Genomic DNA, 27,379 nt, shown 5'->3' with positions numbered 1-27,379 from the left:
GTTGTAGATGGCGAGTCTTGGTTACAAAATTCGGAGCTTCTATGTTGTAGATGGCGAGTCTTGGTTACAAAGTTCGCTGCTTCTATGTTGTAGATGGCGAGTCTTGGTTACAAAGTTCGGAGCTTCTATGTTGTAGATGGCGAGTCTTGGTTACAAAGTTCGCTGCTTCTATGTTGTAGATGGCGAGTCTTGGTTACAAATTTCGGAGCTTCTATGTTGTAGATGGCAGGTCTTGGTTACAAAGTTCGGTGCTTCTATGTTGCAGATGGCAGGTCTTGGTTACAAAGTTCGCTGCTTCTATGTTGTAGATGGCGAGTCTTGGTTACAAATTTCGGAGCTTCTATGTTGTAGATGGCAGGTCTTGGTTACAAAGTTCGGTGCTTCTATGTTGTAGATGGCGAGTCTTGGTTACAAAGTTCGCTGCTTCTATGTTGTAGATGGCGAGTCTTGGTTACAAATTTCGGAGCTTCTATGTTGTAGATGGCGAGTCTTGGTTACAAAGTTCGGAGCTTCTATGTTGTAGATGGCGAGTCTTGGTTACAAAATTCGGAGCTTCTATGTTGTAGATGGCGAGTCTTGGTTACAAAGTTCGCTGCTTCTATGTTGTAGATGGCGAGTCTTGGTTACAAAGTTCGGAGCTTCTATGTTGTAGATGGCGAGTCTTGGTTACAAATTTCGGAGCTTCTATGTTGTAGATGGCGAAACTATATCAAGATACTCTATGGTTTGTGTTTCAGAACATATTTTTACATTGTTGTGCCAACAGATTTTTAGCTTTTTATTCCTATAAGTTATAATATTGGCTTATAAAGTAAAAAAATGTTTAATTTAAAATCAACTTGATTCTGCTTTATTTTGATAAAAATTATCAATCATCATTACATTTTTATTGAACACAGAAGAGTTGACAATAAATTGGGAAATTATACAAAATTTTATTTGTTCTCCATTACCCTTTTCGGCTGTATAACGATCGAGCATTAGAGTTAGGATTGAATATATGATGTATTGTGTTGTGTTGAATGTTTGATACATGTTCCGATAATCTAATGGGAGTTACGTTATGGAACCTTGTTTAAATTTATGCCACACACAAGTTTTTATTTAACACTAGCAAAAAAAAACTGATCAAAGATATACAAAGCTTATAACTTAACAAGAAGCGCGGTTCGTATTTCAGACTCACTAGTGGCACTCGAATCAACATAGCTGGCAAATTTCAATAAAAAGTTAAATACCATTGAAATCCAAAATTCTGAAAAGCAATGCATAACAACATGTGATAGAAGAATGGATAAATACCCTACCACGTCCGCTTTGTGTTGTGTATAATGTTTTATTTTTCTACTTTGTATTTATCTGATGAGTTGGGTCTTTTTCAACTATTTTTAATTTTCTTCTTATTGAGCTGTTACTCCACTGTATGCTAAGGAAGGGTTGAACACTCCCAAACATGTTAAACCCGCCACATTCTTTATGTGCATGTCCTGCGCAAGGAACCTGTAGTTCAGTGGTTGGCGTTGCTTCATGTCTGGTTTGTTTTTCGTAAATTATTTTAATACATAAGACCGTTAATTTTTCTCAACTAAATCGTTTAAAGCCGAATATACGTTATTATTATTTTCTCATTGTTAAAGGTCGTATGTTTACTAAAAATTGTTTACACCATTTTATTTGAGCCATAGTGGAAAGTTGTCTCATTGGTGTACCAAATATCAAGGTACTGTAATGCTTATTTCTGTAGTGGCAACTACCAAGTCAAGGGAAACATGAATTGTATGATTGCCAATGAGATGTAGACACTTAGAAAACCCATTCCAGTCTGAAAAGTTGTGAATTCTCCTTGCTTTATAGATAATACAATACAGCGCAGTAGGTTTTCATGTAGTCTATAGTTAGTATGACCATGGCTTATCACAATTTTGTCAATTCTCGACTAAATTATTTTGTAAATGTCACTTATATCATAGTTGAATGAAAAGCCACATGTCAATAAAAAGCGAGCCAATAACAGACACTTGTTATATAAAATTGAGAAAGGAAATGGTGAATGTGTCAAAGCGACAACAACCCGACCATAGAGCAGACATCAGCCGAAGGCCACCAATGGGTCTTCAATGTAGCGAGTATTCCCGCACCTGTAGGTGTCCTTCAGCTGGCCCCTAGAAATATGTATACTTGAACAATGATAATGGACGTCATACTTAACTCCGTATTATACAAGAAACTAAAATTAAAAATCATACAAGACTAACAAAGTCCAAAGGCACATATTTGTAATTGTGTAATTAAAGGTTGAATTTTTTAAATATTTTATCACTAAAATGGCAATTCAGGAGCGAATTTGAGTTGTGAACATTTTGAAGTATTTCACCATGTTCACATATAAAGGAGTAAGACAATCACTCGCGGCATAACACAAATACAGACAATTGATTACAGTAGTGTAGTGGGATTGTATAATTATTATAATACTTTAACATGAAGCATAAATCTTCTTATCATTTGCAAGGATTTCACTATTTCACGAATGTGAATCAACTCTAGTTGAAACATATAAACCAAGCAAGGACGATAAGCCTACAAATGTATTACCATCTGGAATTAAATGTATAAACAAGAACTATAATTCTCACCTCGGGGTCCAGTGTTTTCTTCGGGATGAGTTTTCTTCTTTTTCTTTTTAAACTTGATATATCCAAAGAATAAAACAACTATAATGATTATGGTCAGTAACACAGCAATGAGAGCTCTATGATAGATGCTATTGCTGTTGACGTATCTTCCATGTCAGAATCTCCTTCAAATGCTGTGAAAAAATGTATTGATACAAAGACAAAAAATTGAGATTGGAAATGGGGAATGTGTCAAAGACACAACAACCCGACCATAGAACAGACAACAGCAGATTCTGAATGTCACCACTTGGTCTTCAATGCAGCGAGAAACTCCCGTATCCGGAGTCATCCCTCAGCTAGTCTGTTTTACGATGAATAAGCCTTATAAGCATATCAATTACAAATTTAAAATTATTTATGCATATGATGATGATCTAAGTGAAGCAACGTGTTTCTATATCAAAGTTGCAATATATTTGTTCATGCACCTCCATTGTCCTCGACAAGCTAGTATTTTAAGGATGTATTCTAGTGATTGCGTGGAGAAGACTACATATGCATGTTTCCTTCATTTTAAGAAGGGAATGTCATAGAGTCGTCAATCGTAAAACATACAATATAACTGAGTTACCTATTATGTATAGACAAATTATATATTTATGCACATACATGCATTGTTGGTTCGGGCCATACATATATTGTTTATTACGTCTCACATTTAGTAATACAGGTATACAGTCGGTATTTAACATGCCTTTAACGTTAAACATACTTAAAAATCAAAAGAGAAATTTGATAGTAGTCTATATAAACTTGAAATAGTACGAGAGGGGTTACTTGGGCATAATTAGGTTTTCATACATTCCCAGTTAGTGTAGAACATATGCAGGTCAGAGTTTTAATGTAAAACTTCAATTGACTTTCTTTTCAAAGTTAGGTTAATTGCCATTTAAATCGCGTTAAAATTTCTAATACAACAGAGACCATTTATAAACCGTTCCATTAAAAAAACACCATTAAACTAACATACTTACGACATGTATCTGTAATATAGTAATGGGAATGTTATCAATACATTGTAGGGACATAACATGGTAGAAGGGAAAACACTATAAATAGTACTTGCATTAGCATGTTAGTAACTGATAAAAATGTTTCATTTTTTCCAATTAATACAATTTTATGTTTAAGAATATTGCAGGAATAAATAAAAATGCCAATTTAGAAGGAGATTTCCCATGTTTTATTTATGGTTCAAGTACCGTGCAACGTCTTATTTTTGAGATAAGACGTAGCACGGTACTTGTCTATCCCAAATTCATGTATTTGGTTTTCATGTTATATTTGTTATTCTCGTGGTGTTTTGTCTGATGCTTGGTCCGTTTCTGTGTGTGTTGCGTTTCGGTGTTGTGTCGTTGTTCTCCTCTGATATTTAATGCGTTTCCCTCGGTTTTAGTTTGTTACCCCGATTTTGTTTTTTGTCCATGGATTTATGAGTTTTTGAACAGCGGTATACTACTGTTGCCTTTATTTATGTGTTTTTGAGAAATTGAAATGTAAGTTTAAGATTACCAGAGAAAAAAAACAACACATCATGTACAATTGTATATACAAATGTATTAGAGACAAATATAATAAACATAACGTTTTTAGACAAATAGGCAACACTGTGTTTTTACCACTGAAACAGTAGTTCTAACTTCCGTATATCAATTTCATACTAGAACCAACTTTGAAATATCACATAAATGTACAGTTTCGCAGCTTCGTGTTTGTAGAATAATACTTTAATCTGGAAACCTATGATTTGTTAATTTTACAGCACCTGGCTTTAACTAGCTAACAATAACTGCGAGTATATTGTTGATTTTGTCTATAATTGCTTTATGTCGATAGTTTTATTTTGGGCTTTGTACTTATCTATTAAATATAAACATTTGAATCAATTCCTACAGTTTACTATTATGTTGTTTCTGGTACACAATTGTGAGGTTAAGTGCTCTCAAATATATGTTACCTTGCCACATTCTCGAGGTGATTGTACTAAGTCAGAAGCCTGTAATTCAGAGGTTGTCGTTGTGTTATGTCCATGATGTTTGATTTTTGTATACATCATTGGATCTTTAGTTTATTCGTTTAATTGTTTAAATTTAAAGTCGGTGCATTTAATTCAGAGAATGTTGAATGCCGTACTTCGACCTGTAATTGTTCTTATTTTCGTCATTTGAATAGTTGTGTATAGTTATTTCATTGGCTACAAGACTTCAGCTACTTATCATTATAATATCTGAAGATTACATCACAGTTTAAAGTATTTCTTCAAACTGAAAAAATTAAACATGCAAATATTAAATTCAAAATTCGGTTTGAGGTAATGGTGTGTTTTAGTCATATGTATTTCGAATGTTCATCCATGTAAAGTATATGTTTGAACATTGTTAAAATCGAATAGATTTCGGCAACTGTATAATATCCGGCATTAACTGGATGAAACAAGACACAATGAACCAAATGGATGCAACAAGAAAACGGAAATCTTATATCATAAAATAATAATAGAAACCAAACTCACAATATGGCGTCAGAGTTGCGAGTGCTCCACCAGTAGGCCTTATGGTGGGACTCTGCCCTTTGTCGCATTTACCTTTCTGTAGACTCACAGATAACCCGGATGTTGATATTGTCTGCAATATAAAAACAAGTTACGTAATTTACGTGTGCTTCACTTGGTTCCCTCAATATTATAGTTAACGGAATTATCATTACAATTTGAATAGTTTAAATGTTTGAATTTCAAGTGAAACTGTAGAACTTGATTTATAAGGAAGGTACTGTTTCGTTTGTTTCTTTGAGTGTTTGTTACATTGGTATTTGTTTCGGTTTGTAACTTTGTTTATTTATTTGTATTGTTATTCCGTTAAAGACATTAAACGTGTTAATAAGTTCATTATTTATACGAGTCTCTCAAGATATATCTAAAAGTGGCTGTTGTATAAGATATCTGCTTTATCTATTCATTAAGGAATGAATGTAATACTTTTTTCTGTCTATGGAGAAATAACTTACAAAATTTGGTGCACACTGAATAACGGGCGTAGCGGGTTATCTAACAGTATGCACCACATTTTTTATGTTATTTCGAATAGAGAGAAAAAATATTACAGTCATTTCTTATAATTTAATTCTAAATTCCATTTTAAACCGTAGCAAGAATTTCCTTGACCGTAGAAAACCATGAAAGAAATGTTGATGACGTCACGATCACATGACTAAATTATGTTTATGGGCTGGCAACAAAATAACGTCAGCCAATCAGAAGACGTGTAACATCAAAAATTATATTATCTATCAATAGTGCTTAACTGTATTTGTATACCAATTTAATTTGTTAACAACATTATGCTTGTTTGAAGTTGATTACCTACCATGCATGTAAATCTGTAAAAGTTGACAGAATCAACAACACCATTGTTGAACACTGTTAGATAAATTACATTCGATGATGCCACTGATGCCACACAGAACACTTCAGCATCTGAAAACATATTGAAGCCATTATTGCTCAGTAGAAAATATAATAGTGTACGCAACTTTTATATCATAGTCAAAGAATATGCAGTTTATGAGAAGCAAAGATAGCCCATATATCATATGTAAATTCACTATTATCTTCTGGAACAAGATGTGCTTTACACGACAAGTCGAAAGTTGTCGAACGTGGGAAGCATAATAGTACTGTTCAGTAGTTTATTGAAGCTATATCATAAGGTATCAGAGCTATTTTTTTATAATGAAGAGTATATTTCATCTGCGTACATTGATTTCAAGTCTGACATGCACTCATTGCTGTTATGCTTAACAATATTAAGTTAGTATGTTCAGAATTTTCAAAGAAAAGTGTGACAATTTCTTTATTTTTTTTGAATTTTCAAATTTCGACCATTCCATTGTTATGAAGAACCATTAAAGCAGCTTCCGAAATCGGGGTATAGATCTCAACATTGAGACGATATTGCAAGGCTACATGTAGAATTTCAAATCATGGATTCCTTGATAGAGGATAGCTGCTCACAAATGCACAGAGAAGCTAGTAAACAAAGAGAACCAAGAGATAAAGTTGAAATCATCAGGCTTTCGAGAATTGGTTGACCATTATTGAAAAGCTGTTTCAAAGATTACCCGATTGTGACTTACAGAATTAGAATTATCACCAGATATGGACTGACGTACATGAGCAACACGACGGGTGAAGTAGTTTCTGCTTACCCGTTAAGAGCGCATGAGATCACTTACGAAATTTTAGGGGGAAGGGGGGCTCAGTCTATAGTTTTGTGTGTCGTGGTTTGTGAACAGTGACAGTTGTTTGTCTTCGATTTCTATAGCTAAAACATGCTTGTGAATACGTTACAACTCGGCACTGTCAACCAGTTGACCAAATACGACCGAATAGGATAGTAAAGTAGCTTCTGAGGAAAGTTCGACAAAAGTTTTTGTTGGGCAAATGTACGGATTAACAGACAAAGTGACTGCAATTTAATAGTTGCTGTTTGATAGTTACCAGAGTAGGCTATTATTGTAGCACACTGAGTGTAATTGAACGTCATCGTCGTTCTGTTCGTACACACATCCCATTCTGATCCGGTTCCACAAGATGCTCCAGTACCATTATCGTATGTGTAATAGAAGTTTCCCAGTAATACCGAGGGACACCATTGTTTGGCTTCTTGTTCATATCCTTCAAAATAAAGTAAGAAATATAGACATTTTATAACAACTTAGCTCTTAGAGTTGAGTCTTAGAATCATCATGTTTCTTTTCATAGATAAAACTGCATCCATAGCCATGTATTGGTTCTTGATTCTAAAAGCATTTTAAATGTATCAATTGAAATATCAATCTTCGTGTGATAACGGAAATACAATATAGTTGATTTTTTTCCTGAAGTGTTTTCTTCAGACTAATTCGCTTGGACAAGTTGATATATTATATAAATGGTAACGAGTCCTCAATATATCGATATAAAGTTTAGAATATGTGTTACTAACCTTGTTTTACCAGGACATTGTACTCTTCGTCGCCCAGTGATGAACTTGTCTGACATATACTGTTAACATTACTGACCACTGTTCCAGAAGTTATAATGTATACACGCTCATTGTTAGCATTCGCCTCTTTATCTGAAAGGAAGAATGGGTGTAGACGTAAGTGTACTGCTTATACAATTGCAGATTCGCTCCTTTCTATTCATTGTCTTTTAATGTTTTAGATTTACATGAAGCGCAATGAACTTAAATTTTGTCTCGACCGTACCGTCGAAACCTTTTTCTTAATTGTATGGCATATAGGATTGACATAGGTATGACAAATTTTACTCTTTTTTTCTTTTTCATTTTTGCCTCTTACATTTGTATCTTGAAAACTATAAAAGATACAGAGGCGCGAAACATTAAATTGTAATAAAGATCAGCAAGACAATTCTATAAATAAGTATGTAGGCCCTCTTGTAAATTCACCCCTTCAAAAATGCTGTGTTTTGTTTCTATCGGCGTATTCATTTGAAAGTGTGGCGCGATAAAAGCAAATTAAAGAAATACACATAAGATTGCACCCCACTTTCTCTGTACTATTACGATTAGGGTTTCTAAATCTTGGAATTCAATATCATAACAGTTTTGTGGTAAAAATGTGATACGTTCATCATTTCTGTTAGGCTAGGATTTTTTATGATAAATATCTTGATGAGGGGTAAGGGAACCGTAAGGCATTCAACAATCAGCAAATCCCATACCGCATTGTGTTTGTTTTGTTCACACATCGTTATTAATATGATAGAAATTGATGCGACTGTCATACAAGTAAGATGTTTAGCTAGCTTTAAAACCAGGTTGAATCCACCATTTCCTACATAAGAATATGCATGTACCAAGTCAGGTATTTGACAGCTGCTATCCATTCGTTTGATGTGTTTGAGCTTTTTTATTTAGACATTTCATTAGATACTTTTCGTTTTGAATATTCCTTCGAGTTCAGTATTTTTGTTATTTTTGTGATTTTACTATTTCTGCTTCGTTATTTGTGATCTCAGATGAATTCCGCGTTAGTTGATGAGTTGACATTTACCTGACATCACGTAATAAGAGAATGAAGATTCTGTTATTGTTGTCATTTTCATACATACATATACGTCCTGGTTACTGCCAAACAAGTTCACTGTTGTTTTTCCTCTGAAAAAAGTCATAATAAAGATAACGACTAGATATATTCGTGGATGATATTACACACTTCAAAAAAGACACGTGTATTGCGATACATAAGTAGCATCTGTATGTTTTGGAAGTCATACTTTTAGGAAATGTAATAGACATTTTTACAATTTTAGTGATTGATAACAGCTAGCAGATGTCCGGAGTCCTCTGTTACTCACTTTTTTGTAATTGCAAATCACGAAGAATAAACCTGAACATTACGTTTAAAGGATACAGACAAAGTAAGAATACTTTCAAAAAAAGCAATACAGTTAGTTGACAACTGATCTTGGGTATTTTGCTTGTTTTCTTCACAATTACATTTTTTTCTCCTAGGAGACAGTACTTTACATGAGAAGACTGCTTTTTTTTAACAATTTTGATAACTGTCATAGTCAACCATGGTTATCAAATACTGCGGTTTTTGTTGTTTGAGATTTTCCTTTTTTCACAGAGTCAACACATATGTAATAGAAGGGTTTTGGAACGCTCAATTCTATGCAAATATGGAATACAAATTAGTATTGAGTGCAAGAATCAGGGGTTCGTGGATTAACAACACTCTTATTCTAGCCGTACTGCTTCATGTATGTTCGAGATATGTTTTATCCCTGGAGAAATTTGTTCTACACATTAGATGTGTTTTTAGATTTTTGTTACAAAGACTTACTTTGAAATAATGTAATCATTGATAACACTGTGACACGCCCAGTCGGTCACGCTACTTGAATATGATTGGACGACATATCCTGACATTTCATCGCTGGTAAAAGTTAGAAGTCCTCTTTCATTATCGTACCAGGAACTATTTTGTAAGGCGTATGGATAATCACATCCTGAAGAATATAAGTCAATATCTTAGTTATCATCAGTACAGACTGACACTGTTACATAGGACAGTTTATTTCAGATATAGACGACAATAGAATGTATAAAGCCTTTGAGTGCCATGCAAAAACAAAATGGCGTCTTGTGTGCACGAGGCACCCCGAAGTTTCAATATTTATTACAAATACAATTTATTAAAAAAAAAAAGGGGGTCAGTCCATTCTTAATTTGTTGAGATTAGAATGGACGAACCGATTCAAAGAATGTTACAGAAATATTATAAAAGCGATACGTAAATGGAGTAGTCTAAGAGATTAAAACCAGTTATTGTTAATGAAGTATATTTACATTCAGTAAGATGAAATATAGTACATTCTCACCAGCTTTTACACATGTAATGAATGTTAATAGCTCCAATAAATAAATCTTCATGTTCCTTGCTGTTATCTTGCACGTGTAATGAATGTTAATAGTTCCAATAAATAAATATTCATGTTCCTTGCTGCTATATTTTGTTATGTCTTAACATTTGTGCCTAATATTATTTTGTTGTTAACGAGTTCTAAATCGTGGTATGCCAAAACAAAGTGTTATAAACTTTATTAATTTTATAGTACGTAAAACTTTTAAAGTGTTAAAAACTTATCAATTAATTGGTTACTGCAGAGGTCACATATTGAAATTTATTTTTTCTTATTACTTTTTTATTTGATTGTTCTAGCAAGTGACTCCGATAGTTTTATAATAAATAGTGTTAGTATTTCCGGAAACTGATAGATACATTTTTATATTCAAAATTGATGATGGGACGTAAAAGTCGTACTAATTTTTGCACACAACGCTATAGGCTGACGTAGGTAGGTAACATTTGCTAAAAAAAATTCTTAACTGTATTTATTCTTTAAAATACTTGACAATTTATCTCTCAATTGTTTTTCTTTTTATTTGATATTTTTTTAACTTGAAATTGGAGATTTAATGATATCAAGACAAATAAGAACGTTTTCGCCAATTGTAAGTGCTTTCTATACAAATGTTCAACTTTTATGAACGAATTCAATTTAAAATATTTCAGAAAATAAATGAGATAATATGCACCATTTATTTATCTATTTCAAATTATAGTTTAACAAGCTTAAATCTAATGGAAAAGTTTTACAAAAATCCGTGACATTTCCAATTCACTGTACTGTCCCTTAAAATTCAACTATTTTTTCCATTTAAATGCAAAACTGGAACATTATTATTAAGGTATTTATAAGGAATATTTATTGCCCAACAATATACTGGCAACAACTTTATATGCACACATAATTTAAGGAAAGACCCGTTTGTATCTCCAGGGACGTGTATTATAGAACTTCTGTTTAAAAAAAATCTAAAAGGTTAAACACATTATGAGTACTTCAAAAAGTGCTTCTGATACTGACATTGACCATCATCAACATTAAAGTCTAAGTCATCATCACAGGCTGAATAATATGATTTTCAAGCTTTGCTTCCTCCTAGTTCTTTTAAATCGGCACGGGACATTTGCGCTTTTTCATAGGACATTTGCGCTTTTTTATTTGGACACCTGCGCTTCAAATCATAGGACATTTGCGCTTTTTAAAAAAAGACATTTGCGCTTTTTACATAAGACATTTGCGCTTTAGCAATATTGGGGTTTTATGACTATGCATCCCCTTTTATCCGGACATGGGACTTGCAGGTTTAACCTGGCAGCGTTAAAGTCATATTTTCCTTTATGGTTATAAGCATCAAAATAACTTCATAGCACATTTCATAGAACAACATATATTTAAAGATTATATACTATGATTACCTCAACTGTATCTGACAATATTTTTTCTGAATGTTTTGCGCTTAATGTTGTAAAGATTGTAAGCCTTGTACCAGTAGGGAATTGTTTTGCCTTCGTCTCATTCATTCATTTTTGCTTAAAGATTTAACAAATAAAATAGGTTTAAACTAAACTCAAGATAGTCCCTGGTCATGTTTACCAAAACAACATCACTGTTAGATATCACCTGGTTACCGTATGACCATGGTCATACGGTCGTAATTAGTCAGAGGCTAAACGTCAGGTTCGGGTTAATCTGTTAACGGTATTTCTGTTATTTCATTGGTTATAAATACAGCTTCGCGGCTGTTTCCGGAATGATTTTTTGGGAAATGAAGGTCTGTTTAACCTCTGATTGGCTATTAATGAGTGGCATGCATAAAAGGCCATTATATGTTCAACGCGTCCGTAAGTGGGGTCGGTTAGAAATCATGATACTAGGTTATAGGTACATATTATGATAAAGTGTTCATTTGCTATAGTGATTAGTGATGATGATAACTCACGACAAACTGTCAATTTCGTGCAGATTATATAATCATGTGACAATGTGAAGATTTAATCTTGAAATTGTGTTGCTATTTTTGCAAGAAACTGTACATTTATGTATTATTGCTATTCTCTAAAAATAGAACAGTAATGCGTATAATTTACACTTTACACTGCGTATTAAAACGGTTAAATGATTGAGATACTTTTGTGTTTGATTTCTTCGTTAGATAAGATTTTAAAATGTAAATACACAAAACGTATCATCTATTTTTCATTGCTTGGACATATTGTTTAGAAATTATTAAAATAACGGAATTTACTGAAGATGTAATTTCGTTTCCAGCATTCATCGCTTCATTGATTTCTGGTGTAAATAAACAAACTCGACGATACTGAGAAGGATACAAAATTACAAGGTGAGCAATATGGTTTCTGATGTGCAAAGAAGCCTACACCAAGCACCACGGTATTGTTATTTGCAAGGGTTTCAGTGCACTATAGGATACTATAGTGTCAGTTGTTGCAAATTATATAATTTAGCTTTTTACCATGTTTACAGCTCTATATTTGACAATGAGTCGTGAATGACCCTCAAGGCAATTATTTATACGATCCTTCAAACCCAAAAAACTTGTAACACAGTGAACTCTAAAAAGGTTGTTTGCATGTGTGTAACCAATGTAACCATTAGGTGAAGGAAAGTTACAAATGGACTGGGTAAATTGTGAATGATTTATGATACATGTAGTTTGTATGAGTGTAACCAATGTAACCATTATGTCAATGGGGGTTACAAAACAAGATATTCAGGTGCACATTTTGTGCCTTATATGATCAGCCGTGAGTAATTATAAAAAAGAAGATGTGGTTATATAATGATTGACAATGAGACAACTGTCTACAAGAGACCAAAATGACACAGACATGAATAACTATAGGTCAAAGATGATCAATATAAAAGGCCCTGATATGACATGTAAAACAATTCAAACCAGAAAACCAACGGCCTTATTTATAAATGAAATAAAATGAACGAAAAACAAATATGTAACATATAAACAAAAGACAACCACTGAATTATAGGCTCCTGACTTAGGACAGACACATACATAAATAATGTGGCAGGGTAAAACATGTTATTGGGATTCTGATCCTCCCCTAACCTTGGACAGTGGTACATGTATAACAGTATAAGTTACAACATGAGAACGAACTATAAAAATCAGTCAAAAAAGGCCCAACTCATCAGATTGCCCAGTGATATATCAAAAGCACTGAAAACTTCATTTGATATGTCAGATTTCCATCTCCTTTCAATTTATTCACATCATCAGGTCTTACACTTAGTATATTTTTTCGTGATGAACATTACTATTTGCCATAATTTGGTTTATTATGTAGGGAATCACCGAAGCATGACTGGAGAAGTCGCCCCTCCCCCTCATTGTTCCAGCTGGCCTGAGAATATATCCTTTCTTAAACCATAAATGTCATACAGCAATTACTTTTCCATTGTGGCATCATATGTTTTTTATTAAAACTTCAAAATTTTACTTGGAATATTTGTGATGTACATTTACATGTACAGTTTGTAATGGTGGACATATACATATTGTAGCAATAAGGGGTATAAAGCAAAATAATTGATAATACATCAACTCAATGGATAGAAGCTCAAGCATACTGTTAACTTGTTAAGTCTTTTTTCTTTCACACAGCATCTGCATAGAGTGATAAGATATAAATCAGGAGATCAATCACTGGTTTTAGAAGTCAAGAATTTTTATATTTTTACTAATTTGGGTAGATACATGTAGCACAACATTTATCTTGTCATAATACCTGTACCCTCAGTGTTCTTCATGAAAACTATCACACTGATTTTAAATCATTATAGGACAGCACAGTGTATAAGCAAACATTTCAGGAGGCAAAGAGTCTTTTATAGGCTGACTGCAATAGTCTGTATATTATCTGAAAAAGCTTAGTTCGTGTCAACTTTTTTTATTATTTCAAACATTTTAATAGATGTCTCCCAAATTTGGTGTATTTCTATTTGCTTTTTCAAAATCATTTTCATTTATTTTTCAACCTGGCCCAGAAATATGTGGTTACCTTTAATATAGCTGATTTAGAGAAAGGCGACCTGGGTCTAACAAAGGCTATATGTATTGTCAATGCAAACAGTTTACCTTTTCAACACCAAATGCTGTCAAGTTTGGGGCCTCTGGCCATGGCTCTTTTTTCATGATTTATCTTACATGTTAATGTACATCTCCTTTGAATTTGTTTGCTTATTTGTTCTATGGTCTATCTATGCATATCTATCTATATACCCCAAAGGTATTTTCATGGTCCTACAAAAATGTTTAAAATGTATACATTTTACTTTTTTCTAGCTTCTCTCATGTAATAGCTGAACCTTTTTGGTCACTATTTATGTGTTGCGTTTAAATAAAAATTGTAACACTTTATAGTGACTGAACAGGTAAAACAAATACTTCTCAAGAAACAGAAAAAAGAAGACTATTTGGAGCAGCAATAGACTACATGTATGTATGAATAGAAACTCAGATGGGAATAGCATGGAGGATATTATATGTCCTTGTGAATAAGCAAGGAAAGCTTTTAATAATAGTATAAAAAAGAAGAAGTGCCTATTTTTTTAATTTACTAGATTTTTCATTCATTATCTGTGCAAATTTCAACATAATTTGTAATAAATTTGATTGATAATCTAACTTTACTCAAACTTTCAGTGGTGGATCCAGAAATTTCATAATCGAAACCCACTGACTGCCTAAAAAGGGGCCATCTCCAGTCATGCATGCTTCAGTGATTCCCTATAAAAACAACAAAATTTTTCCTACAAAGGTGTTGCCCAGGCCCCAGAAAAAACCTCTAACTCAAACTCTGACTTTAATTTAATATGACAAGTGTTTCATTTACCAAAATACTGGTGCGTTTCTGTGACAAATATCATGCACAATTTTATAAATGAGAGGGGAAAGGAGATCCAAATGTGGTATATCTGCACATGACAACTGCCCAATTTTTTTTATCACAACTAATCATGCTGATACTGACATTACCAGAGATTACCGGTACACATCAAATGAAAAATCACAAATAACTGATACATATTATCAGATATTACAGAATTAAATATGTTTCAAATTTATGACAAAAAAATGTGTTCTCAATCTTGTTGATAGGTATTACTGGATCTCATATACATGTAAGTACCAAAGACAACTGTATATCATGTCTATCCAAGTCACAATTTATAAAAGTAAACTATTAAAGGTTGTAGTTTGGTCTTCAACGCAAAGCTTGGTTCACACCAAACAGCAATTTTATATAGTCCATATCAATCATGACAATGGCGTTTGGGGTTAAACATGTTTTCGTAGGTAAATAATATTGCCATGGAACTTTTTTCATGAGAGTGTTATAGTCTATAGAGTATTACTTCCTGTTTGGTGGAATAGTGAAATAGAAGTCAATATGTTCTTGCTCAAACCTATGTCGCTTTGAATGTGTCATGATTGTCATCCTCAGCGTAAGCAATGTGTTACTGTAATTTGAATTTCAAAATGACTGAGCGACGTTTTTCGAAAGCACTGGTCAACTCCACCATAGCGAATCACAAGACTTTGACAATCAGTAAATTATGGCAAAACATATCTTCTAAAGTAAAGAATTGTCGCATAAAAATTAGATAATAAAGTACACAGGAAATGGCGAAGTTCACATAGTCTAGTATGATAAATCATTTAAAAAAAAAATAAGCAGAAAGGGGGGGGGGGGGGATAGGGCGTTCGCCCTCTACGTCCCCCTCTGGATCCGCTACTGCCTTCTGTTGTCCATTTTGTCAAGTAGTAATCCTCAAAAGTATGTTTACGTTATATGCTATTTTTATCAAGTTGATTATACACACAGAATACATTTTATTATGATATCATTCCCCATTTCCATTCTCAATTTTATTAAGTCTCCTTCCATTATAACACGGGTCCACCAATAATACAACAAAAACGACATATTAGTAGAAAAAAGCGCTATGTTTTCATATTGCTTGAAGTGCAATATTCCAATAAAAATAAACTACTTACAAACCACTGATCTCAATATAATCAGCTAAAATACGGCAAGTTTTTTAGAAAAGCTATTACTTGTTAGTCTATATTTATCGTAACCTACTTACAGGTCAGTTATATTTGGGGCGTTATTTATCAAAAAGCTATCTCAGTACAATGGACGATACAGTTGGAAAGGTAGGATTTAAGTTTATACAGATCGGGGATTTTTAAATTACAAGTGTCTCCGGCATTTTTATATTAAGAAATGACAATTTAGCTTATGCGCAACTGAGACAGCACACACACGACAAGAATAACCATAACACATTTTATACTCTGGCTATATCAACCTCAGATATCAACACAAGTATTAGCCTTTCAAAAAGGGATAGCCGTCTCTTAGCTGATGAAAATGGAAAGTATTCTCGCTTTGTAGATTAATTCATTTAGAATAGCCACGTGCATCAATTAACAAATTTGACCACACACGTGCATGAGGTCACACGTTATGATGTAGTAAATATCGTTTAACGTTGTTGTTTACAAAACTCCTGAAGATTCGGCTATTTATAGATAAAAGTTACCTGTGTACCAATTGATATGAATATGCATGATTAATGACCAGGCAAAATCGAATTGCTAAAATAGAAAGGGAAAATCCGATACTCTACGGGATTGAAGGACATTTACTAGGTTTGGATTGTCCTAACCAATCAATAATTTTTGATTATTCATGTCTCGTAATATCTTTCAATCAGGTAGTATTAAGAAGCATTCACACACTGACTGTCCATCGTTCAATTCTTATAACGTCTCCGAGGAGACGATAATGATCATGCAAATGAAGTAAAACAACCGGTAATATAAGACGACATGGGATGTTATGATAATGTACAGTGCAGAAAATCTTAGCTTTTGAAGTTTGGAAAAAATGTTGAAAAGTGTATTCATTTTCGGCGCTTAATACAAAATGTGCTTCGCGCAACGCTTTTACCATGTAAGCACCCCATTACAATTATAAAATATAACATTCAGTTCTAAAATGAAGACTTATCAAAAAATATTTCATCGCACTACTTCCGCGCTGGTCAATTTGATCATGAATAAAAAGTAATGATGGAATGCAGGGGCGGATACAGGATTTCAAAAGTTCGGGGGGGGGGGCGCATAATTTTATTTTCGCCGAGCTGACCGAGGCGAAAAAATTTTGGAGTTTTTTTAGGTAAAATTATTGAAATATTCTTCTGAAGGGGTGCAATGTTGATATCTCGAACTATTGTGAGTTAAAATTAGCGAGGAATTAAAGTTTCAAGCTGAAACCGCCTTGAAAGCCGTACGGTGACCTAAAGTTGTTAATGTTTGTGTCATTTTGGTCTTTTGTGGATAGTTGTCTCATTGCCAATCATACCACATCTTCTCTTTTATATTAATCCACACCTGACAACAATCTACAGATAGACGGGCGGACAGACGGACGCAATGTGACGAGACAGATCACAATTGCTCACCAGACCAATATATTTTTCAAACGAAAATTTCTACTTTTACCAGCGATTTTTAATTGTTCTTTCATACTATCTGTTTTTTTCATTTTTGATTTTCGGAGGTCGTGCCAGACTTTACTGTGTTCGCCACAAACAACTAAAATCAAAATGAGATGCATTTACGCAGTTATGTTTATTTTCTGTGGATCCAAGCATACAGTAATACGGTACAGATTTCGGCTAAATATTTAGGTTGTAAATGAGAAACAAATATAGACACCGTCACACAGAGATACAAATTAATAAACTAACCTTTCACTTGAAACAGTATTTCTATCTTTCATTATGGATATTATAAAGATCCCACCTGCCGACTGCTTTCTTGACCCGTGTCATGATGAAATTGTGAAAATTAGTAAGGGATGTTTTGGAACTTCAATTATCAAACAAATTGATTATAAAAACAGCAAATACAATGTAACATTTGTTTTTACTTTAACTGCTAAAAACCTATTATATTTGTCATCAAATGCAGCTCCGCGTTTGACACCTTCCTTTGAAATCATTTATAGAACTTTATAATAAAGCGTAGGTTGGTTGATCAGTAATCACGTTGATTCTGTTAAACTGACTGTTTTATATAATTTGAATGTTAAAAAAGATTGAATGGTCTCTTCTGATACTTTAAATATGTTGAAGTCAACCCATGCTTTGCAAATTTTAGGGGGGCGCACGCCCGCCACGCCCCGCCTAAATCCGCCCCTGGAATGGAAGAGCTTTATTTCATTTTTGGATTTTTTTTATTAAAATACAAACATTACTAATAAAAAAAAAATCGATTACAAATTTTCCATATGTGTCACCTCTAAAGTAGATAATTTCCTACAACCCACATTGAAAGTAATATATTAATGATCTGTTATTTTTTGTTAAAGTTTCTCTCGAAGAAACAAATATCATGTAAACGATCAAACACATCTTATACAAGCAGAAAACTATCGTTCGTGTGGCAACATAATGTCAAAAGTCGCAGAGCGTCCAATAACTGAATGACAAGACTTAGTATGTAATACGTTCGTTTGGTCCTTCCGGTAGTTTTACTCAACCTGACTGTTTGTTTGTCTCAATGAATACCGTAATCGGTTTCACTTTATTGGGATGTAAACGTTAGAATAAAACTCATTTCTTTTAATTTATTTTTTCCAGTCAATAACATGTAAAGCTGCTGTTGCTTGGGAAGCTGGCAAACCTCTTTCCATAGAAACCATCGAGGTGGCGCCACCTAAAGCTAAAGAAGTTAGAGTAAAGGTAAACTTTCTATTTGATATGAACAGAATGTTGTAATTTTTTTCATCATTCATCAATATGATAAGAATACTGATTATTACTATCATTATTCATTCATCACACAGTTGCATAAGCACACTCTATGAAACTTCAAATTTTAAGACAAAGTTAAATACAATGTATGTTTTATATAATTGAATTTATATTATTAAGAATTTACCATTAAACAAGTGCACGTAAACTTTCGTATACACACATTTTTTTAAGTATCCGGGGAGGGGGGTCTCGTAGTTAATGTGCATTTAGGAAAATATCGCCATATAGTACGAATTAGTACCTAGCAGTGACGCATACTACGGACCATTGAGGTACAGATCGGCTCTACTAATCACCAAACAATGTGTGACTGTCGATCAAAAGGTCCTACATACTAATGACTTTTGTAAATTATCACAATTTGATATAGATTGTCAAGGTTTTTTCCAGGTTCTATATTCAGGAGTATGTCACAGTGACCTTAGTATACTGAATGGGTCTGTAAGGGGGAGGTTCCCTATCATTCTTGGACATGAAGGATCAGGGATAGTGGAAAGTGTAGGCGAAGGTGTAACAGACTTTCAAACAGGTAAGCCGAACATAACGAATATACAAGGTAAAATATCGTTGACATTTCGATTATACAAGGTAAAATATCGTTGACATTTCGATTATACAAGGTAAAATATCGTTGACATTTCGATTATACAAGGTAAAATATCGATGATATAACGATTATACAAGGTAAAATATCGTTGACATTTCGATTATACAAGGTAAAATATCGATGATATAACAATTATACAACTTGAAGCTTATTTATCGTGAACATCACGATTAAACAACTTCAAGGTTAGTCATCGGTGACATAACGATTATTCAAGGTTAAATATCGTTGACATAACGATTATTCAAGGTTAGATATCGTTGACATAACGATTATTCAAGGTTAGATATCGTTGACATAACAATTACACAAGATGAGATTTCGTTGACATAACGATTATAAAAGGTGGGGCATCGTGGGCATGACGATTTTAAAAGGTTGGATATCGTTGATGTAACGATTATACAAGGTAATATGTCGTTGATATTACGATTATACATATAAAATAATACATGACAAAATCTGTATCGCATGCTGTATTACCAAGAGACACTAATATCATTCCCGAGGGCCGAATTTTGAATATTTTTGCATTTGTCATTTCGATACCTTTTATATGCGATATGGTTGTTATAGTTGAAGTCCGTATGGTGACCTGTAGTTGTCAATTTCTGTGTCATGTTGGTCTCCTCGGAAAACTATTTTTACAGAATATTATAAACAGTAATGCCGTGATTACTTTGTGAATATACATTGCAGGAGATCACGTGATACCTCTATATTTGCCGCAGTGTAATGCATGCAGAAGTTGTAAGAGTGGAAAGACAAACATATGTGAAGAATTTCTAGGGTAAGATGCTTCTTTAAACAGTACATATGTGAGGATTGTCTAGGGCGAGAAGCTTCGGTATAAATATGTAAGGTTTTTCAATAGTAAGATTTCCCGTTGTAAATTGTAAAGGAGTTTCAATAGTGTAAAATAGGAAGAATTTCTAGGGCAAGATGCTTTGTTAAACATATGTGAAGAATTTTTGGGGTAAATATGCTTTGCTTTACATATGTGAGGAATTTCTGTAGTAAGATTCTCCGTTATACATATGTGAAGAATTTATATGGTAAGATGTTTCGTTATACATATGTGAAGTATTTCTAAGGTAAGATGCTCCGTTATACATATGTGAAGAATTTCTATGATAAGATGCTCCGTTATACATATTTGAAGAATTTCTAAGGTAAGATGCTCCGTTATACATATGTGAAGTATTTCTAAGGTAAGATGCTCCGTTATACTACATATGTGAAGAATTTCTAAGTGTAAGATGATCCGTTATACATATGTGAAGAATTTCTAAGGTAATATGCTCAGTTATACATATGTGAAGTATTTCTAAGGCAATATGCTTCGTTATACATACGTGAGGAATTTCTATGGTAAGATGTTTTGTTATACATATGTGAAGTATTTCTAAGGTAAGATGCTCCGTTATACATATGTGAAGTATTTCTAAGGTAAGATGCTCCATTATACATATGTGAAGTATTTCTGAGGTAAGATGCTCCGTTATACATTTGTGAAGAATTTCTATGGTCAGATGCTTCGTTATACATATGTGAAGAATTTCTAAGGTAAGATGCTCCGTTATACATATTTGAGGAATTTCTATGGTAAGATGCTCCGTTATACATATGTGAAGTATTTCTAAGGTAAGATGCTCCGTTATACATATGTGAGGAATTTATATGGTAAGATGCTCCGTTATACCTATGTGAAGTATGTCTAAGGTAAGATGCTCCGTTATACATATGTGAAGTATTTCTAAGGTAAGATGCTCCGTTATACATATGTGAGGAATTTCTATGGTAATTAAGATGCTCCGTTATACATACGTGAAGTATTTCTAAGCCGGTAAGATGCTCCGTCATACATATGTGAGGAATTTCTATGGTAAGATGCTCCGTTATACATATGTGAAGTATTTCTAAGGTAAGATGCTCCGTTATGCATATGTGAAGTATTGCTAAGGTAAGATGCTCCGTTATACATATGTGAAGTATTTCTAAGGTAAGATGCTCCGTTATACATATGTGAAGTATTTCTGAGATAAGATGCTCCGTTATACATATGTGAAGAATTTTTAAGATAAGATGTTCCATTGTACATATGTGAGGAATTTCTAGGGCAAGATGTTTCGTTATACATTATATGAGTCACCTCACCAACAATGGCATGGGGAAACAAATGTGTGTAATGTTTTTAAATGAAAATTCGTCTTATCACTTGTTGTCTTTCACGTTTAGATTATTTTAATTTACTTGTCTGCTCTTCGTTTATTCAGATAGTTTTTTTGAAGAAACAGCATCCTACTAGAGGTTTCATTTTGCGTTTTTATTACGTTTGTACTACTAATGGACTTTACAAAATATGGTACAATAAACCCTTCATTTTACGATATAAGTACTTAATTGACAGGTCTATGATAGAACGCATCAACAAAAACTATATTTTTACCTTCAAACGATGATTTTTCCTGTCAATAGTACAAGTAACAAGTATACGTACTTTTTTCTTCCAGAAAAACCCATGCATTTGGATTGTTGACTGATGGTACCCCTCGCTTCACTTGTAACGAGAAACCAGTGTATCACTTTATGGCTTGTAGTGCTTTCAGTCAGTATGTAGTGCTGCCGCATATGTCTGTGTGTAAGGTATGTCACATGTCTGTGTGTAAGTTTTTATCAATTTCTGATGTCTGCTCCCTGTTGTTAAAGTTTTAACCGATCATAGATCTGTACCCCATGGTAAAAGTTTAATCAATCTCTGATATCTGTCTGCTTGTGTTCAAATTTCAACAAATAAATGACATATGTATCACCATTGTATATAATGCTTTTTTCATTGCCAACTCTACTTCAATGGAACATGCATTGTTATAGGTTCCATTAAACGATCATTAGAATTAACTTCCGACTTTTATCGATTGTAGATTGACAACACTGCCCCTTTGGAAAAAGTGTGTTTGCTTGGATGTGGAATAGCAACAGGTTATGGTGCCGCACTTAACACTGCTAAGGTAACTTGAAAGTAATATCAATGACTTAGGATTATCTGTATATACCAACATGCATCCCATTTCTTGGTTGATAACCGTGTAAAGGGTATGTATAAATAAATAAAAATGCGGTATGAGTGCCAGTGAAACTATGACGATTATGGGCAGTGATCTCGAGAAACGGATTTAGATTTTACTTACCCACCGTGTTGCCGTCTTTAGTGTAATTGTTTTTTCGGGATTTAGATACTTCTGTTGATTTGGGATCGGGATACCCGGATTTGTTTTTCTCTTAATCAATTTGTTACTGAACCGCGATATGTACTACTGTTACCTTTATTTATAAGTATCCTGTCATATTTTATTGGTAATTATGGTCTATCAAACCATTAAATAAGATGATATGCTGATTAATTTTAAGGTAGAGGCAGGTTCAACGTGTGCAGTATGGGGACTCGGACCAATTGGTTTGTCTGCAGTAATGGGATGCAAGAAGGCGGGAGCTTCGCGCATAATAGGAGTTGATATCAACCCAGAAAAGTTCGAATTAGGTGTGTGTTTTACTTTAAATTGTCTTTTTTTAGTTTAAAACGGGTTGCATTAGTACACTAGAATATCTAGATGCAAAAATAAATGTTGGATGTATGGATATTATTAACTTTAAATCAGATTTTTTTTCTCGTAAAGCCGTGCAAAAATTTAAGTAAATGTAAAGTGAATAATAATTAAAAAAAAAAAACGGAAAGAAAAGCAGTTAATCTTGTGATAAATATAACATCATAAAATTACTGAAATCAGAATATTTGCTTCAGTTTTATGACTTTTCATAGAAAATTTTGATATACTGAGCAAATATCGTAAATATGTACTAATGGTTTTTTTTAGAGTCATCAAGGATGGTTTTATTAATAAAAAAAAATCTGCACATGATTTGTTATATAAAAGAGAGTTAACGCATATGTTTAGATTCTTTGGAAAGAATATTAAAAAATGGACATTGGTAATGTGTAAAAGAGACAACAACTTGACCAAAGAGCAAAAAACGAAGCCCAACAATGGGTCCTCAACACAGCGAGAAATTCTTGCACCCGGAGGCGGGCTTCAGTTGGTCCCTAAACAAATTGTGTACTAGTTCAAGGTAAATGGACGTCCCAGCTAATTCCAAAACATATAAAATGAACTAAAATTTCAAACATGCGAGACTAACAAATATCAGAGGCTCCTGACTTGGGACAGGCGCACAAATGTTACGGGTTTAAAAATGTTTTTAGATTTCAACCCTCCCATTTACCTCTAGCCAATGCAGAATAGACACAGATAGCAATACGCACAGACAATCTAGATGTCCAATATGAAGTTTGGTTAGAAGTCTTTTTATTCTTTTAGTATCAGAATCCGATTCACACCACCAACAGAGTAGTTGACTGGTTTTGATTGGTTATAAGATAGACTTTTTAGGATAGAGGTTTGGTAGACTGATGTTAGACCGGTAGAGCGATATTTCATCCAGATTTCACTGATTACGATGAAGAAGATAATTATAAGTACTAATAAATAACAACAATATGCTATCGCGTAATTACTATCATGCAAGCACAGGCACTCGTCTCAGATTCCCCCTATATATACCTTTAAATAACATACAGGTATATAGGATTTTTTTCTGAGACGAGTGCCTACATGCATGCAAGTAGGAAAACAAATTTAAAAAAATAATTTGTGTTAAATATTTTTTCTTTGAAGGTAAAAAGTTTGGTTTGACAGAAGGAATAAATCCCAAGGATCATGATAAACCAATACAAGAAGTTTTGATGGGGATGACAGACGGTGGTGTCGACTATACATTCGAATGTATTGGTAACGTTAATGCTATGGTGGGTTTATTATAAACCATTATTATATATACCTCAATTATCATTTTCTATATGAAATACGTACACAATATTTTCAAATTGCAAGCGTAGACCTATTGAACCTGGATGAAAGTATTTGACAGCAAGCGTCATTATATTTCGCAGAATTTCAAATGCAGCTACGGGATTGGAGTAGTTTACCAATTCTGCGGGAGTTACGACGTCGCGTTTTTCCAAGCGAGTTAGGGTTGACGCCAGGCAGCGCAGGGTGTAGCCTTAGTATTTCAAAATTTATGAAGTAAACGTTAAAAAATATGGTTAGGTTTCTGATTTTTTTTTATATTGCTATACTTGATTAATCCCTGCCATTTATTGTCTGTTGTCTTTTCGATATCAAAATAAAACCCACTGCAGACTGGATATTCGTGGAATAGTGAGTTTATTGTCCCCTCGGATAGGACTATTGCCCTCGGATACGCCTCAGTGCAATAGTTGCACCTCGGGGACAATAAACTCACTATTCCTCTCATACCCAATACAAGAAGCTTTAATGGGGATGACAGGCGGCGGTGGTAGCAACGTTAATGCTATGGTGAGGCAAACAAGAAAGCATTGATACATTTGAAGCCACTTTAGAAATATGTTGATGTTTATGTTTTTTTGAATGGGATAAAAAAAAAATCAGCAAGTATTTTACAAATACGTCTTAAACAATTAATGAAGCATTACTTGCCAAAGTTCAATGACAAATGTTTAAAAACAAACGATTACATTTTTTTTTATTTCAGAGAGCAGCTTTTGATTCATGCCATAAAGGATGGGGTAAAACTATTGTACTAGGAATTGCTCCCACGGCGGAGGAATTCTCCACCAATCCTATTGCATTTACATTGGGAAAACACATACTGGGATCAATTTATGGAGGTACAGTTTATTATATATAAAGTTTATAATTACATATAGAAGACCGACATCTATGATAAACTGTGCTGTTAAAGAAGTCGTTTTGATAGACCACGCGAAATGATAACTTTTTATCAGAGACACACAATCAAGTATTTAAACAATTTACAATTCAAGATTGCGGAGGTCGAGTTTAAAAGTGTACATATCAAGGCCATGACAATAAGAGCGACGAAGGGAAAAATAAACATCCCTTGAACACATAACTGGTAACGGATCGCAGTGTTTGATTTGTGGATTTTCAATCTTGAATGCTATTTTCTCTCTACAATATGAGATTAATGTAATAATTAAGGGGGCAACAACGCCTTGATTTTGTCAATAAAAATTAACAAAATAGGCAAAAATACTGATAATAGTTAACAAAGTGGGTTAAAAACAGTTAACAGCTTAAATTGATCTCAGATAACAGTTAACAACACATTGAAAAGGGCCATAACAGGTTAACTCAAGAAGGTATTGCCCCCCCCCCTCCCCCAATTTTTTTCTCTCTGTAATGGGGTTTGTCCGAAAGCCAGTAAATAATCGTTTTATTTTACAGAAAGTACTTCCAGTAAATATTTTTTTAATTAATCATCAGAAAATACCAGTAGTCTTACTATTTACAGGAAAATATTTGCTCTCAGTATTTATGTATTTATTCCAAATAAATTTAAAAAAAAAAGTATTAACCGGTTATATATATTTTGTTAATTGTTATAGAATGGAAAGGAAAGGATGATGTACCTAAGTTAATAGAAGGATACAATAAGAAAGAAATACTTCTAGATGAATTCATTACACACACAATGGCACTGGAGAAAATAAATGAGGCGTTTGACCTCATGCGTGAAGGAAAAAGGTAAGCACAACACAAAGTCTACAGCATACATTGCATAGAGTCCAAGCTGAGATAAATTTAACACAAGTGATCTCGGGTCCAAAACAGAGAAAAAGAAGAAGTATAAAGTATCGCAAATATCATTGAAAAAAAAGAACAATACACATAATGTCATTGACACTTTTGCTTCCAAATTTTTTAGCCTCATATGAAGTAGCACCATCAATACTTGTTGCGCGACTCAAATAAATGTCATGACGTCATCAGTTATGTATATAGTAGTACTGTATCATATTATTCAGCGTTTCAGATCTGATTATTGACAATATATTTTCTCTTTCAGTCTTCGAACGGTTATAAATCTGTGGCCAGATACCGACAGTGGAAAAAGTGAACTGTGAATTGACATGTATAGAAACTTTATAATTATTATTATAATTTGCATGTACAGAATTTATTGATATTTAATTTTGTTTCAAATTTGAGTACATTTACAAAATGATTAAATAAATGTTCGTGCTTCAAATTTACGAAGCAATTGTATTGAGCCATATATTTTAAAAAATAAACAAGATCTCTTTAATATGATTATAACTATATATTACATACTAACGTCTTATTTCTGTGCCCATCTGTCCATGTACGTATTATCTCGTTTCATTTTACTCATCTCTAAAAATGATATAAAGATACGGCATACATGTAATATCTTTCAACAGCTTCTGCATGTAGGCCACATCTTAGTTCAGTCAGTGTCCCCTTTTATGATCCGCCACTGTACTGCTCTGCATGTAATCACACAACACACGGTCCAGCAACATGTTAACACAGATTAACGTACTGTACAGTACATACGTGGAATTTATAGTTGAGTTTAATTGTCCGATTTGCAGTAAAATTGAGCTATAACAATAAATAAATTAATGATGGTGGTCTGCAGTAGAACATTGTTGTGAATCTCTTCAGTAGCTGTCGTATGTCGTGTCACCATGTGTTTAGTTACTTAGATTGTCTACAGTAGAACATTGTTGTGAACCTCTTTGGTAGCTGTCGTATGTCGTGTCATCGTGTGTTTCGTTACTTAGATTGTCTACAGTAGAACATTGTTGTGAACCTCTTCAGTAGCTGTCGTATGTCGTGTCATCATGTGTTTCGTTACTTAGATTGTCTA

At 33.5% G+C, this 27,379-nt stretch overlaps 2 protein-coding genes across 2 annotated transcripts; one reads left to right on the top strand and one right to left on the bottom strand.

The window, feature by feature from the left end:
• Window positions 1-4,937: 4,937 nt before the first annotated feature.
• LOC134697445 (uncharacterized) lies at window positions 4,938-10,248 on the bottom strand. Its single transcript, XM_063559723.1, has 8 exons — window positions 10,072-10,248; window positions 9,534-9,699; window positions 8,739-8,842; window positions 7,664-7,795; window positions 7,177-7,353; window positions 6,044-6,153; window positions 5,191-5,302; window positions 4,938-4,942 (listed from the first exon to the last, which is right to left on the bottom strand). Exons 1-8 carry the CDS (start codon window positions 10,121-10,123, stop codon window positions 4,938-4,940), a joined length of 858 nt encoding a protein of 285 aa, XP_063415793.1. The 5' UTR covers window positions 10,124-10,248.
• A 5,970-nt stretch (window positions 10,249-16,218) lies between these two features.
• Window positions 16,219-26,807, top strand: LOC134696083 (alcohol dehydrogenase class-3-like). The gene is made up of 11 exons (XM_063557675.1): window positions 16,219-16,303; window positions 18,799-18,900; window positions 19,366-19,504; window positions 20,282-20,372; window positions 22,096-22,228; window positions 22,507-22,593; window positions 22,994-23,123; window positions 24,316-24,446; window positions 25,214-25,349; window positions 26,091-26,229; window positions 26,552-26,807. Exons 1-11 carry the CDS (start codon window positions 16,283-16,285, stop codon window positions 26,607-26,609), a joined length of 1,167 nt encoding a protein of 388 aa, XP_063413745.1. The 5' UTR covers window positions 16,219-16,282; the 3' UTR covers window positions 26,610-26,807.
• The last annotated feature ends 572 nt before the right edge of the window (window positions 26,808-27,379 follow it).

Source organism: Mytilus trossulus, chromosome 14 (genome assembly GCF_036588685.1).
Source record: "Mytilus trossulus isolate FHL-02 chromosome 14, PNRI_Mtr1.1.1.hap1, whole genome shotgun sequence".
Lineage (NCBI taxonomy): Eukaryota > Metazoa > Mollusca > Bivalvia > Mytilida > Mytilidae > Mytilus > Mytilus trossulus.
The sequence above is the reverse complement of the archived record's forward strand: the minus strand, read 5'-3'. Positions and strand labels throughout refer to the sequence as shown.

Excerpts from the sequence above, each read along its gene's own strand:
- LOC134697445 (XM_063559723.1), bottom strand. The coding sequence starts at position 10,123 with ATGAAGATTTATTTATTGGAGCTATTAACATTCATTACATGTGTAAAA. Across the intron at positions 8,843-9,533 it reads AATGATTACATTATTTCAAA|AGGAAAAACAACAGTGAACT; the intron begins GTAAGTCTTTGT and ends GACTTTTTTCAG. Across the intron at positions 6,154-7,176 it reads TACAATAATAGCCTACTCTG|ATGCTGAAGTGTTCTGTGTG; the intron begins GTAACTATCAAA and ends ATATGTTTTCAG.
- LOC134696083 (XM_063557675.1), top strand. The coding sequence starts at position 16,283 with ATGGACGATACAGTTGGAAAG. Across the intron at positions 22,229-22,506 it reads CGCATATGTCTGTGTGTAAG|ATTGACAACACTGCCCCTTT; the intron begins GTATGTCACATG and ends TATCGATTGTAG. Across the intron at positions 25,350-26,090 it reads ACTGGGATCAATTTATGGAG|AATGGAAAGGAAAGGATGAT; the intron begins GTACAGTTTATT and ends TAATTGTTATAG.